The 16,595-nt window shown below is 38.4% G+C and overlaps 1 protein-coding gene and 1 pseudogene across 1 annotated transcript; one reads left to right on the top strand and one right to left on the bottom strand.

The window, feature by feature from the left end:
• Positions 1 to 7,409: 7,409 nt before the first annotated feature.
• Positions 7,410 to 8,736, top strand: LOC113298622 (pathogenesis-related genes transcriptional activator PTI5-like). Its single transcript, XM_026547403.1, has one exon. It carries the CDS (start codon positions 7,849 to 7,851, stop codon positions 8,476 to 8,478), a length of 630 nt encoding a protein of 209 aa, XP_026403188.1. The 5' UTR covers positions 7,410 to 7,848; the 3' UTR covers positions 8,479 to 8,736.
• Positions 8,737 to 9,217: 481 nt separating this feature from the next.
• Positions 9,218 to 14,563, bottom strand: LOC113293027 (annotated as a pseudogene).
• Positions 14,564 to 16,595: the final 2,032 nt, after the last annotated feature.

Genomic DNA, 16,595 nt, shown 5'->3' with positions numbered 1-16,595 from the left:
AGGGGAAATGGTTTCCATGAGAGATGAAGTATTGACTAAGGGGGAGTGATACATATCACCGTAGTATTATTGTTAAAGTTGTGATGCAATTGGACTTTGTCATTGTGTAATAATACTATGACACTATATAACAATGATTGAGAACGATGCTTTCTCATTGTTATAGTTATGGATCTTCAACAACGGTGATGCTAAACTTACAACCTTTGGGATCATTGGAGTACTTGGGAATGACGAAGATTTCAAGGAATGTTGAAGATTAGACTATGGAATAGGAGCCACTAAAGTTTCTTTATCTTTTTTGTATTCCATATGTATTGATAGTTTTATCACTAAAATTGACAAAGGGGAGATTGTTAGAGCATTTCTTGGTCGACCTCGCATGCGTTGCTATCTCAAGCATGTTTGTCAATGTTAGTAATCAAAACTATAAGTCTTGATTTATAGTATATTATAGCTAAGTCTCGGACTAGGATAGAAAGTGTAGTTGAGCTCAAGGACTTCATGGCGATTCATCATACAAGAAGAAGAACTACTCAAGGAACCGGTGGAAATTCTCGACAAAAAGGTATGTGAAGACTTGAACTTATCTATCACTCAAAAGTCTATCTACTCTATCTCTTACTTCTTGAGACAAAAAGTCGTATGCTATATATATAGACTTTATTATACACATTTGGTATTTCTAGCCGAGTATACCTCGCCTGTCTATATCTCGAAATATGTGTTGGTAAGCTTTTCGCTTCGATCAAGTTTATCTTTACGTAGTATGTTTCAATCATCTTGAAAATTGCTTTGACGAGAAATGGTGTAACAACTATATAACGTCCTCTAAGAATGTTTCAATGATTGGAATGAGAGTTTAGATTACATAACCAGTGATGGACATAAGTATTGTTGTGGAAACACATATGTGCATAAGTCATATTCCTTAATCCGAAGTTTGCGAACTTTGTTGATTGAGAGAAACCGGAGGAATTGTCTTTGCCAAGTCTGCAAATCAAGTTTGCGAACTCAGTACGCGAACTGTCAGAGGTTCTCATACCGAGAATTTCTGCTGGGATTTCCAAGAACTCGTTTGTGTGTTAAGTCCGCGAACTGGCGGAAGTTCCCGTTCCGAGAATTTCTGCTGAGTTTTGGAAAACTCTGCCGGCTACCTTAAGTCCGCGAACTTGTTTGCGAACTTGAGTGGGTTATGATATAAAGATGTGCTCTGAACATGAAACTTAAATTACTAAGGAATGCAATATGCAAACCGTGGTATAAAGTTCATGAGCCGATTCATGTGAATTGAATCATCTTTGTTTCAATTGTGTCTTGTGTAGTAAATGAGATTTCCTTGCAATTTAACAACTCTCTAACTAGTTCATCTTGAAGTCATTTGAACTAGTTATGGTGAAGAAGAACATGGTTGATATGAAACGCTCATATGGCTAACCATTTGGTTAACCATTGTTGAACCAACAATGTACACGTTTGGGTACGGTTACACAAACCTAGAAGCGTAAATGTCAAGTGTGTGTAACAATCTAAGTTTTTGATCTAACGGTTGATAAATATTATCTTGAATCTAAATCAGGTTTTCATATAACGATGGATAGTGTTTGCTTTGTGAGCAAGGAGAAACCCTGATTTGAAAGACTATATAAAGGAGACATATAGCCTTGTGCAAAACTAATCCCCACACCTTAAGTGTGATACTAGTTTGCGTGCAAGGTCGCTTCTCCTTTAACCTTTGGTTTTCTTCTTCTAAAACCAGGTTAACGACTTAAAGACTTCATTGGAATTGTGAATCCAGGCCGATACTACTTTTATCGTAGTTGTGTGATCTGATCTTGCATCTCTATCGTACGAGTACAATCATATTTATTGGCTTGAGATCGTGAGAGTTCTGATAGGCAAGATATAAAAGTAATCACAAACATCTTCGTCTCATTGTTTGTGATTCCACAACATCTTGTTTCGCTACCATACGATTAAGATTGTTGTGAGGTGATTGATTAATCTAGGCTGTTCTACGGAAATATAAGACAAGATTATCAATTGGTTTCTGTTCACCTTGATTTATATCAAAAGACGAAACAAAAAGTTTAGGTTTTTCTGTGGGAGACAGATTGATCCTTTGATAGACTTGTCTATGTGAGACAAATTTTTTTATTGTCAAAACCTGCGATTTTGGGTCGTAGCAACTCTTAGTTGTGGGTGAGATTAGCTAAGAGAATCAAGTGCGCATTATCCTACTGGGATCAGAGGCGTAGGGGTGCAACTGTACCTTGGATCGGTGGGAGACTGATTGGGGTTCAACTACATTTCAGTCCGAAGTTAGCTTGGAGTAGGCTAGTGTCTCTAGCGGCTTAATACAATGTGTATTCAATCCAGACTAGGTCCCGGGGTTTTTCTGCATTTGCGGTTTCCTCGTTAACAAAATTTCTTGTGTCTGTGTTATTTCTTTTCCGCATTATATTTTTTTATATATAATTGAAATAATTCAGGTTGTGCATTTAAGATCATCAACTGGAAATCCGACCTTTGGTTGTTGATTGATATTGATTGATCCTTGGACATTGGTCTTTGGTACCGTCCAAGTTATCTCTCTTTAATCGAGACTCGCAGTTTGCTTGAGTAAGATTAAATCGAGAGATTGAGATATTAACTCCTTGAGATAATTTTAATCTAGATTGAGCCTGACTGTCTAGTTGATTCTCTAGTAAGTGTTTCGGAGTTAGTCCATACAGATTGCTAAGCGAAATATTGGGTGGTGTTGTTAGACCCCCGCTTTTTCACTACTGATATCACCCCTCCTCAAACCAACATCAGAAATAACCCTCTCTTCGGTCGATATCTTGAAGAAATCAGAGAAAATTTACCTACCATAATTGATCTCATGAAGATTCGGGAAATTCTCGTCAAGAATCAAATAGACATGGCCATAACACAAAAAGAGTTATGCACTCATCTCAAGAATCTCATAGACAAGTTGTCTCCTGAAAAAGCTCAACCCCAATGTCAGGCGAAAAAAGAAAAGGCCAAAGAAGCATCCTCAGCTGCTGATCCTGAAATATCCCCAATCCATATCCTAGAGTATGATGAAGTCCGCGTTGCAGACAATCCACCAGCGAAAGATCCATCAAGTTTCATCACTCGTGAATATTTGGAGCGCCTCTTGGAGAATCGCGTGAAAAATAAGACATCCTCTGTCCATCGTCGCCAACCTCCATACCCCGCTGCTACATAAAGAATTCCTCTTTTCACGCTCTATGAAGGAACATGAAATGCTCGAGAACATGTTTCTCGATTTCTAGAATCATTTGGCGAACATGAGCACAACCATGTCGTACGTCTGAAGGAATTTTCAAAGTCTCTGACAGGAAGAATACACATGGTACAACAACATCGCACCAGGAAGCATCGCCAGTTGGGGAGAAATGATTAATGCTTTCTACCAGAAATACTTTTTCATCTCGGAAGAAGTCACTCTCTCTGATCTGAGAAGGATGTTTCAGAAGAACAATAAGCACCCGAACGATTATGTGAAAAGATTCAGAATCCAAGCCTTGGATTTTCACGACCTAAATGTCACTGAATAGCAACTGGTAGACTTGTGCATTGATGGAATGATCCCGATCTACAGATCTTTACTGGAAAATCTTCGATTCCAGACTTTCTCAGAGCTTCAAGAAGCAGTCAAGTGGTCAGCAACTACTGCTCCAGCCTTACAAAAGCTACAAAAGTCGAGGAACCACGGGAAACTCGAGGCAACAACAGACACCTGATCAATACACCATACAACCTTCAACCTTCCACGAATGTTGTTGCTGAAGGGAGCAAGAGAAAATACGAAACACAACATCATAAGAACGCCTCTCCAACATCCCAGGCTCCTCCAAAATCATTAAGGAAGGATAACCAAACTAGAAATGCACAAGCGCCGACTCAGTGTCAACAAAACGACCAGGTAGACCCAGATTTTCCTTTTTCCATTGAAGAGGTGATTAAGTTATTAGAAGTTTAGATCCAAGATGGTGCAATAAAATTGCCTTACATCAGGAAAGAACCGACTGGGGAGGAAATGGAGAATCCTCGGTATTGTCGTTTTCATAGGTTTGTCAGTCATCCAACAAGCCATTGCAAAGTTTTGAAGCGCATCTTCAAAGAAATGTCGATTCAGGAGAACTCAATCTGGGGACTGAAGGAGTACACAAGAATCTTCTCCCAATCAGGACTTTCACTCTCTCCGAACAACTTGTCAAAGAAGCAGTTCAATCCCTGATCAAGTATATATGTGAATTTCTTTATCTGTCAAATGATCAAAGGAAATACATGTTCGCGTCTCTGAATCACATAGTGTCAGGGAAACTTCTGTCCACTCCAGAAACGCTCCCTGAACCTTCAGCCATAGACAAGAAAATGTACGACTAGGGACTTCTCACCACAGTTAATCTCAAGGAAAATGAACTCAAGAGAGCATTGGTTGATGTTGGCACTGATGTCAATATTATCCCTTTGAAGACCCTCAGAGATGCATGTATCACTTGACAAGAAGCTACTCATGTTCCCATCTCAATCAGGGTTCATGAAGGAATACCCAGAGATACGTATGACTACATCATTCTCAAAATGAAGATTGGTTCAACCTGGACAGAAACCAAGTTTCACATAATCAGGGAAGATCCAGGATATGACATGATCCTAGGACGGACGTGAAACCATGCTGAAAAGGTAACTATTGATGAAGCGATTTCGGTTGCACACTTCTCTGACGAGAAAAATTCCGAAGATTTGGTGGACATTCCATCAAGGCACCTGGAGGAATTTTGAGCTCTGATGAAAGTGAAGCAAGAACTTGGAGAATATGCATTGACATTCCTCAAGAGATTCCATGCTCAGGCAAGTCTTACTCCTCTTATATCTATGTCATATATTCTCCCACATGCTCTCCTAGCATGGAGACTTAATCCTGCTACCAACTCTGTTGTTGTGAAGCGCTATGAATGGATAGCTTCGCTACAACAATATTGTGCCAAGTGGTTGAATATGGAACCTCTCCAAATCGATCATATCACTGGGAAATTCATTGTTGAAATGATATCCAAACGCAACAAAGAGTATCCTGGGTATTCTCCCTTGCATGAGTGTTCATATGTTCCACAAGATCAGAAGGTTTTGATGACTGAATGAGCCTGGAATCCAACTGTAAAAGAATGCCGAACCAGCATAAGATATTCAGAGTAAGAGCAATCAATCCTAAAAAATTTCACAAAGGAAATTTGGTTCTCAAAGCAACTAAACGCAATCATCATTTTGCAAAGAATTCCAATTGGGAAGGACCTTTCATGATTACCAAGTCTGTTGTTGGTGGATACTACAAGTTAGCTTATATGGATGACAAGACGAGCGTGCAGGTGATACAAGAAAATTGGCTAAAAGCATTTGATGTCTGAGACATTTGATATTTTAGGTGTTAGATGTTCAAGGCACGAACTCCCAAGCATCTAAAATTTGCATTTAGGATTTTGTTTCACCTGTATTTTCAATTCCTCCAAAACGTATGTAATACTTGCATCCAATATTTGAAATTCAGCAATTAATTAAAGTTCATTTTACTTAAAGAAAATCCCTATCAAGCCCAAAAGAAAATTCTCAATCATTCACTTGTCCAAACTAATCAAAAATCAAAACCAAATATATCTGCTTCCCTCCCTAACATGTAGAGAAGATTGAATTTGAGTTGAAAAGATGTAGAGAAGATTGGATTTGAGTTGATATTATGTAGAGAAGAAAAGAAGTTGTTGTGAGTAGAGAAGATTGAAATTGAGTTGAATTTATAGGGAATTGGAAATGTGGCCGTTTATTGGCTGTTGGAAATTTACCGTTGTCGAGCCACATTGAGTCGAGACTCGTCTCAACTTGGACCGAGGCTCGTATGAGTTTGAGCCGAGTATCGATTCAATTAGAGTTGTTCGGTTCAAACTACAACGGTCGAATTTCTTTGTCTCGGTAAACCCATTATCCACTACCCAAAATTAACTTTGACCATCCACCTGATGTGCCAAACGCTCTGATAGATGTGTCTCATTGGACTTGCTCTAACTAACCGTTGTTCTTGTAATTAAAAGTGTAGGATGAGTCTGCACTACATCAACTTTTTACCATTTGCACCCAAGAAATAATAAATCTGGTATCTAGATTCCCATCTTTCATAGTAGGGTGAATTGTCTCCTATCACGCTCGCATTGTCGCAGGCCAAGTAGTAGGACCTCTTTATGGAAGGTACGAAGGTAAGGTTCCCTTCCATCTGTCCAAAAATTGATTCCACGAAAAAATGGACCCAAATGGCTGATGTCACTGCCCATATCAGGTTTGCGCAAAGCATGACATCACCTTATCCTAGTAATTAAAGTGCTCTACTTGCTGTAATCCTTATGTACAGTATTATACTACATCGCAAGTCATAACCCTAGTTAGCAATTCGGGATTCGGCAAACGTACGGAACGTCAAACGTACGAGTATTATACGGTTTTGTAAAATCCAGATTCGGTCTAAAATTCGGTCAACGGGACGTGGTTCGTTAGTAATTCGGAACGGCATACGTACGTATATAATTCGATTTATAAATGTGAGTTCGGCTCTGAAAATTCGGTATCTATATATAACAAATAATTTGTATTTATAAGGTCATAGACCAATTTTTATGCATATGTGTGAGTTATTTAAAGAAAAAATAAACTTAATATGATGATATTAATAATATATACAACATTAGTTATCCAAGAGGACGTCGTATGGTGGTTTAGATGCTTGGTTAGTGAGTTTGAGATCTCTCTCACCTTCACCTTCAAATCTCTTCAGTCGTTTTTGTTTCAGAAAAATTACAACACGTCTAATATTCGGTCGTGTATGCTCGGGAGGCAGTAAAGCCCAAAAAATGGGATCTTTGAAAAGTAAAAGCTAAAGAATTTATGAAGAATTAAGCGGACGTATCATTCGGGATACGTAAAATTCGTGAACGGTTCGCGAATAATCCGGGAATGCCACATAATACGCGACTTGGGTTCGGAGTTGCAAACGTACGCGAATAAGACGGTAAAATTCGTGATACGGAAAAATTCGCGCGAATCATTCGCGAACTTACTAACTAGGGTCATAACTCTCATTAGTCATTAGAGACAGGTTGCATTATCACAAGATTCACAGCTCGCAAGGAAAATTATGCGGAATAAAATTCAAAAAGATGCTAATAACACGTAGAAAATAAAAATATGTACGAAGATAATACCAATAATACTTTCTAGAATCTCTTAACTGTTCATGGCTTGCTTGATGCTTACCCAAGCGAAAAAACCAAAGAAAATTATTGAAGCCCATAATTATCGGAGTGAGAATAATATAAGAGTCAACCACGTGGAGTTGACAAAAGAAAACGGCGTTAACAATAGCAAAGGGAGGTGTTTACACTCCTCATCATCACTATATATAAATTCTTTCTGAATCTGGAATTTGTGATTCATTTACAAATGGAGATGGCACTATAAAGGTTAAGATTTCATCTACTTGAGGAAACCCAAAAAACTGTACAACCGTCTGGTCCAACAATCGTTTATTCACCGTCTGGTTCTTCCTTAACAGATTGTAATTCACCTGATTCATCATCATTACTTTGTAATAATCATCTGTCATCTGTACTTAAGCGTAAAAGAACGAACGGTCCAGAATCATCGTCAGAAGAAGATAATACCACCACCACCACCACGAATGATGATGCTGTCGAAGAAGAGAAATTTGTAAAGAGCGCATTAGCTTTAGATTTGGTTGAAGAGGAACCTGAAGTGGTAAGTGATAGTAAAACCATGAAGAACAAGAAAAGCAAGAATGATCTTTCACCACTAGATATACCTGCCCCCTCAAAACATCAAACAACAAATCAGAATCAGGTAACGGCGTTAGATTATTCAGTGATTCCCGTTAGGTTTAACGGCAGTTACGACCCTTGTTTTTCGGGCAATTGGGGGAAATTACCGTTAGATGAGAATGATTCAGAGGATATGGTATTGTTTGGAGTTTTGAAAGAAGCTACGCTGAGGTGTTGGCAACCGATTACGCCAACGGCTCCATCCATCTTCCGTGTAGCTCCGGCTTCGGCTACAGAGCGGCTGAAGAAGCTGAAATCAGAGCCAGAACAGTTGATCCAAACTGAGAATTCGGCGACAGCTAAGAGGAAAGAAACCGGACCTCGTTACAGAGGTGTTAGGGAAAGACCATGGGGAAAATTCGCAGCTGAGATTCGTGACTCAGCACGCCATGGAGCTAGAGTTTGGCTTGGAACATTTGCAACAGCTGAGGAAGCTGCATTGGCATATGACCGAGCAGCATACAAAATGCGTGGAGCTAAAACTTTGTTAAACTTCACTCTTGATGTAGTTAAAGATGACGGTGGTTTAAACACGATTCGTTCCTGCCGAGACAGTGCTAGCTCATAAGTTATTCGACTTGGTTACCGCGACTCGCTCGACCTGGAATGGTATGAGGACAAATTGATGATCTGGAGTAGGCCCCGCTAATGCCTTTTCAGGTGTTGCCACTTGGAAGATGATACTAGTCATATTATTTTGAGTGTGGTTGTTATTAGCTCATTATAATAACAGGTTTAGGCTGCGTATGATATTTTGGCTTTATTGGTATGTTTGCTTGTAAAGCATTTGGGATTTGGAATGTTGCTATGACTTAGCATTGCGCCAGTTGTTTCAATGTTGTGATGGGTGCACCAACTAACTAATTGATTTACAATCTTACACAACACCTTTTGCTCATTTGCAAGAGGAGCACACTAATAAGTGATGTTAGGCAATTGATATATGGAATGGAAGAACCCATTCTGATACCATAGAATGGTTCTCACTATGATTTTGGTTTCCCATAGTTTCCAAATTGACCCAGCATGAGCCAGGAAGCTCACTTGTGGGATATGCCTTCGTGCAAGTGTTTTTCCATAAATTTCTGCAGTCTAGTGTTTGCTGCTTTAGTGAGAGCCGTTTCCTGAAAGTAGTAGTTACAAAACTCATGGGTCTTTTTCCATAATGAATGCCTTGACAAATATCAAATGCTCGACATTGGTGAATTTTGCATTGTAGTCGAGTGTCCGATACTGAACAAGCTGTTACGGTGGCCTTGCAAAAAAAAAGAATCAAGATTTAGTTTTTCTTAGAACTGAAACCATAAAAAAGATAAGTAGCTATTTGAAGGACTGAGATGGAGGAAACAGTAATCCAGTTTCATGCATAATGAGTTAATACCTAGCTAGCACCATAACAAGTTACAATCTTGACCAACTAATCACACCTACCTAGATATATATCTTACATTCTTACTAAGAAGAAGAGGAACATCAAAAATTGAAAGGAGTAAAGCATTTTTTGTTAGTTTGAATATTTTCGTTAGGTTCAGTCAGTCTACTCGTTGTTTCCATGATCTTGTTCTCATTTTTCATGTGTGCGGTGGTGCATTCGAACTGTTAGGTTTTGAGGTTTTTGGATTGCTTGCCTGTGATCTTTTGAATCCTAATTTTGAAAGAATGTTCCAACCACCACTTTTGCTTTTCTCCATCTTTTCAATTTCTCGATTCATGTTCGAGCACTCCTTCTCAAGCTCCAATACCCTATGCCTCATGTCATCGATGCCTACGATTTGGTCTTCCTTTTGATAATTTGCACGGTTAGACTGAGAGGTAGCATTATTCCTGAAGAGTGGGAGATTCTCAATTGGAACGTGCGAGTTCTCAATATTATCGGAGACAAAGAACCAGCCAGCAACAGATGCGCGGAGCCGAAGCTGTTCAAAAAATAGTACCTGGACGATTACACGAAGAGGTAGCCTCTCATTTTGCGCAGCATGGGTGCAAGCTTCTAAAGAGAGCTTCTGGCAGTTCATTAGTCTGCAAAGTTGCTCTTTTTCAGAATCAACGAGCCAAGGATGTGCCTGAGATCAAGAGATAGACTTTCAGGAAACTCAAATCTTATAGCTAGTACCATTTATGATGAAGACTCAATATATGTGCAATGCTATAAAAAGATATGCTACTGTCAGAGGCAACAACTTTCCTTTTTTGTTTCTACTGTGTAACATACATTGTTATTTTTATAAGATCCACACAAGATGTAAAACAGAAGATATTGTCACAATCTATTGGGTAAGGGACTATGAAAGTCAACTTTCATGTTTCTTTTATCAAGCAAAATATACCAATAGGAATTGGACTGATTTTGCGTAGTGAAGTAGGTACTTTCTGTGGAGCCGAGATGAGCAAGGAGAAGCAATTGCTGCTCTGAAAGGCATTAGATGGACTAAAGATAAATATGTTGATGTTCTTCATCTAGAGGGGGATAATGTAAATCTTGTTGCTGCTATAAATGAGAATGCTTGGTGTGTTAACTTGACAACAGATTCTGTTATCCAGGAGCGTTTAGCTTTGTTACAGAAATTTTCAAGTTGGACATATAAGTCGGTTAAAAGCGATGCAAAAAGTGTAACCGATGTCTTAGCTAAGTATATGCCAGAGTTAATGGTCAGTGTGAATGGTATTATGATCCTCTAGAATCAATTTTCGGTCGATCACCAGAGGGAAACATGTCTACTGTGACGCATTAAATCTCTCAATATAATTCCTTTCTGATTCGAAAAAAAAAAAAAATGTTGTTAGTTGTTACCTTGAGGTATATAACGATGGCGCGGTATAATCCATCATCAAGTTGCCTAGCATAATCGGGGATGCAGGCTGCAAGGGATTGAAATTTCAAGAGTTTTAAGTTAACATCTGTTGCAACTTCTGCAAGGTACCCATCCACTAACTTGGCCACCATTGTAACTGGGGTCAGTGGTTGAAACCGGTCATCCATAACACCCTCGTCCTCTTCCTTATCCTCGTATTCCTCTTCAATTATACAAGGAGAAGAAGACAACACTTCCGTCTGGTCCACAATCATGAAGTGATCAAGAATTCTCTGAACACAGTCGACATCGTAAAGGTTCTCCAATGTAAAGCCAATGTTTGGTATGAGGAGATCATCCAAGGTTGCTTGGTCCAACTGACTTCCCACTCTTTTCTCCAAGTTCTCTCTACATGATGGGCTCGCATGTAACAGCATTGCAATTCAGAGCAATCTGAGAAGAAATCTCGTCAATGTGACTCCCTTCTCATTTGGTAACAATTCCACGATCTCTTCAAGAAGAAGCCTTTGATCAGCCTCTGATAGAGCTGTAACAGAAGAGGTGGGGTTTGCATATTTCAAATGTTCCTTTAAGCTTGGATGCCGGCAAACTCCTGGCAAGTATCTCTTCCCATAGAACATTATGGAACCAGCAATGCTCTCTTGTTTCATCCCTTTTGATTCAACGTCCATGATGAACCTCTTGTACAAAGGAAAGCTAAGGAGAGACACGTCTTCGTACCACCAGTCTTCACCAAAATACTGAGGGTTAGGTCCTGCACATATTCCATTCCACATGAATTCACCCCGTGGATCATCTTTGTTATTGCCTCCTGATTTGGGCCAACCAAATGCACTAGGGTCTGCACAAGCTTTCGTTGTCAGGGAATTGATGCATCTTGAAACTATATGGACTTCTTCTGCATGTGGGAGAACCTCATCACATGCTTCAATAGCTTTGAGCGAGTCAGCCCAATCGCCAAAGACATCATTGAGGAAATCTTCTGTTTGTTTGATGAGGTTTCCCCCTCCATAAGATTCACTCATTTGAAGATGCTCAGTGGCACATCTAAGATTGACAACATTCTGGTAAGTAAGTTCAATTTTAACTCCATAACAGAATTTAGCAACTAGCTCAAAAGCTTTAGCTCCACCAGGCATGTCGTGAAGCTCCAAAACACAACTTGGCCATCCTCAGCAGAAAGATCTTCAATTAACTTCTCTAATACGGCACTTCTGGAAAGCAGAGGAAACTGCAGGAAAACCACAAGGAAAATGTTAAAAACGTCCTTGACAGAAGATACAAAGCGAGCTCTGAAAGTAAGCACACAACCTAAATCGACATACAACAATAGTATGTCTAAAACAAGTCAGTTGATAAAAAAAGAAGTGCATACCTTGTGAAGATGAAAGGACATAACACCAACTTCAACGATAACATCACTCGGAAGCCCGGTTGCACAAAGCCTGAAAAGAGGGAAATGTTGTAAGTTGCAAATGAAAGAAAACAGAAAGTAATTATTTCTAACTAATCAAATGTAATGCTCTAGCTTTTTGTTTTTCAGGTTAACTGGATGAATGAGAATGTCTATTAAAGCAACATCACAATGTAAAGGGCCTCCAAAGTTGAGGTAAAATCCTTGTTTCCTTGCTGGAAAGTAACAATAGGAGAAGTATCAATCATTTTTCAAATATATCAATCTAGTACTGTCATAGTTGTACAAGATACCTTAAGGGTGTCAACTTCATTCAGACAATTCAGCCTTTCTCATGGCTTCAACTTTGATTCATAAATTTAGTCTGATAATCAAATATGAGGACGCAGTCTAAAGAAAGCCAGTGCCATAAACGCCACACTACGTATCCGCAAAAATTGAAAAAAAGTACGACATGATTTCTTTTATTTTTCCGTTAGTGAATCGACATTTTATTAGTCTTTTCTCTTCTAATTTTACGTTTATGTTCTCTTTCCAGTGCACAGTATCTTTTTTATATGGTTCTTAATTGTCTGTAGCAGTATAACTGAAAAGCATACACAAAAGATAGATATTTCCAGAATAAGTTTCACTCACTCAGTAATCTGGTTACATTGTTCTTATTATCAGTAGCAAAAGAACTGAAAAAATATACACAAAAGGACGGCAGTTCAGAAAGAAGTTTCACTCAATTAATCTAGTATAGATTACCAAATCAAGTTGAACTTGGTAGCTTTATATAGTTCGATAAAATTAGGTATCTAAAACAAATATCTGAGTCTTCAGGATCAACAAAATAGGTAATCATTGAACTAGCCCTTGATAACTCAATCTTTGGTAAGAAATCTCAGTCGTGTATCTTTTAAAACATTGCACTAATATTGGAGTGATAATTTGAGTGTGACAACAAATTTAACAAGCGCAATTAGGGTGTTCTATAAATTGCACTTCCATTCCTCGCTACTTAAAGTTGATTTAAAGAAGGACATCTATAAAAGCAACCAAAATGCTAATTTGACTCTAGATCCCACAACTCCCCAAGCCTATCCAAACCATGTAAGGGCCACTCGCACCACCACATACACATACACACACACATTTTTCTAGAAGGATAGAAAGAAAAGAAATGGAAAAAAAGAAACAGAATCTGCTTCTCAATTCACAATTCACAATTTATTGATCTTTTCTGCTCTCAGTTTAGGGCCGCGTTCTGTTTCCTTATCTTGTTCCACAGTTCTTAATGATATGTATGGAACACAAATAATCTGCAAAACTTGTACAGCGGAAAGGCATCATCATCCTAAACAAGTTTCACTCTAATTTTTCAATACAGATTTACTAAAACAAGTTAGTGGCTAAATTTCAGCATAAGAAGGGAAATCCGACCACTCTTCTAATTCAACAAATAAGTAATTGACGAGTATGTAAAATTTTATCTTTATTAACAAACTTCAGATTGTTATTAGGCAAACAAACAAGCATGATATACATAAAATTGGAAGGAGTGAGGATTTGAGTAAAAACAAACTAAACAAGCACCTAAAATTGCACATATGACTCATGACTTACAAAATTGATTTCAAACAAAAACGTCTATCCTATTTATGTAGGAACTCAGTGACCCTCCACACCCACATGCTTACGGTCTCAGTCCCTAGTAGCTGGGTTACATAAAACCCTCACCAGTCATCAACACAATGCAGTACGAAACAGTAAGGTTTAGCTTTAACATGTCATAAGGTTGTTGTTGATCAACAAGGTATGATTTTTCCAGATATGGGATCTCGTTGGGCAAGCCAGAACTCAAGTGAGATGCACCCAATGGAAACCCCAAAACAAAACCTACCAGTCTGGTCCACATTCGTACACAAAGAATCCAAGATTCACATAAACTCTTTGAACTACACTATGCACATTTCAGATTGTAATGGAGGAAACAAAAATAAACCCATGTCAATTTTCATAAACTAATCACAACCCATGAATCATAATTACCCAAAAGCAGAACTGAACAGATATTAAATGGTTTTAAAAAGTAAAAAATGTGCACGAACCAGGTTTGGCCTTGGCGACGGAAAGATTCAGATTTTGACCCCAGCTTCATGCATGCCATATATGCAAACCTTATTCAGATTCCAGTGCTTCTTCACTCATAGAGGAAGACCTTGAAAGAAGAAGTAGGAGAAGAAAATGTCAGGAAAAAAAGAAGGAAATCAGACTAGAAAGTACGAATATTAATGTAAAAACAAAATTTACCTTGGTATTTTTGAATTACGGGAAATAGCTTGAGTTGAGTAGAAGAGAAATGGGAGATGGGAGATTGGGATCCGAGTTTGGAGTAAGTGATCAAGTGAAGTATAAACCAAGATAGATTTGTTCTTGTTGTGAACCCTAAGTTGTTTGGAATAAACGCTGTAGTTTTTTTACTTTTTAAACCTCCTCCCTAATCCATGTCTTGTTCTTCCCCCATCTGTCGGTCCACGAGTTATAACATTAAACGTGTCACTATCCATCCATAAAAAACCCGTCAAAACAAAAATAACACAAAAACTCTAAAAAAAAATAAAATTTTGATGAACCAATTTTGAAATTTGGAGTTTTTGTATTAAGTTTTTAAAATTTGATTTTTTTTTTTATCAATTTAGTTTAAGATGGAGTTTTAATGAATCCCAGCATTGAATGGGATTTTTGTACCACAAATTTGGTCACCTTGGATTTTTATGACTAATTTTGTTTGTCAACTGAAAAAGAAAATTACATTCTTACACTTTACTCACACACCTAGAAGGGTGTGTGGTATTGTGCTCAATTTCCGTTACATATGTCGTACATTGGATTTGAACAAATCTAGCAAATGCGTTTGCACCTGGGAAGCACGGACAAGGACCAGCAAAATTCAGAATCATTAGGACGCAGACACATATATATAATTTATTTATATCGAAAATATTAATCACGCAAATACATGAAAAAATCTCAATTTTATGTCGTTTGGTTAGCCCACCGGTTGAAGAATTAACTATTATGCTAATTTCCGTAACACATTGACTACCCAACTAGTATAATGGAGTATACATTTCTATTCATTCATCGTGTCGACATCTCATGTTCGTCCTGTGTTCGACGCGCATCTGACGTGGACACGATACCAATATTGACATGTCGGTGTTTTACACGGTCGCACGCTTTCATCCTTTTGGAAAATCCTAACACTTTTTTCAACACGGAAAGATGTTGTCACTTGCCTAGTTGTTGTTGCGCACCTTTTATTCTTCCTTTGGTTCATTTCCTCGTTTTTGCAAATGAAAGTTATTTTTATCCTCTGGGCCATTTGGATATGGTCCAGATTTGGTAAGGACAATTGTACAAAAGGGGTCGAGCTGAAAACCATGATGAGAACTTACAATTTGGAGAAAAAAGAATTGTCAAAAGAAATTTGGCACGAAAATGTAAAATGTGGGCATTTTTTCCCTTGTTTTTTATGAATTATGTATAGTCTATTTAGACGCACATGTATATTAATCATCACCATTATCCACTTTCTTATATGGACTAATTTTGTTTACAGTGTGCTCACAAGAATACTCAAGTGGGGCACTTCCACTTGATCACTTTTTAAGACTAACGATACGATATAAGGACTGCGAGCTAGTGCGATATTTGGTTACTTTGGTACCAGTAGAAAGTGTACACTTCGACGTGCTTATCTTAAAACATAGATGATCATATCATGATATTTATTTTTTTTGGAAAGATGGAATTTATTTATTAAGAAACCGAACTCACATATTTGGAATATCATAATGGTTCTTAACTCCTAACAGTCTAAGAGGTAAGGACTGTAGTTGAGTGATATTCATTTTTTGGTTAGACTCTTTTGTCGGTTTTTCCACGTTTAGCATACATAACTTACATAGAAACATGTTGGTGATTAGGGACTTTTCTAGCTTGTTGGTGATATGAGACTGCCTGATTGTATGACATACCCGGTTTTTTCTTGATTCCGATGTCAGTTGCTTGTTGGAGGTGCGGTGATACACTCTACTTCGAGAGTGGTAGAAGGAGAAGGCTAAGATTATTAGCGCTTCTTGAATGACTACCCATTAGAGCAGCCCAAAGTTTTCTGGACGCAACGGTTCCGAGACTTTGTCATCCCTAGTTGGCAAACGAAGTACCCGTCGGAGATAACCAACCCCAATTTCCTCGCAGTCGTCATCCCTAGTTGGTAAACTAAGTACCCGCCAGAGTAAGTCGTCGTGGAGAGAGGGATTACTTGGAACTGAAGCTGAGGATGGCATATGTACAGGTTGTTGTGGAAGCACGCTGATGTAGAATCGTTTCCGGAGTCGAATGGATCTTAAACCTGCAGAGTAACTGGTTGTCTGACCAAATTTCATATCCTCACCTAGAACTAGATTT

This window comes from Papaver somniferum, chromosome 7 (assembly GCF_003573695.1).
Source record: "Papaver somniferum cultivar HN1 chromosome 7, ASM357369v1, whole genome shotgun sequence".
NCBI classification, from domain to species: domain Eukaryota; kingdom Viridiplantae; phylum Streptophyta; class Magnoliopsida; order Ranunculales; family Papaveraceae; genus Papaver; species Papaver somniferum.
The sequence above is the reverse complement of the archived record's forward strand: the minus strand, read 5'-3'. Positions and strand labels throughout refer to the sequence as shown.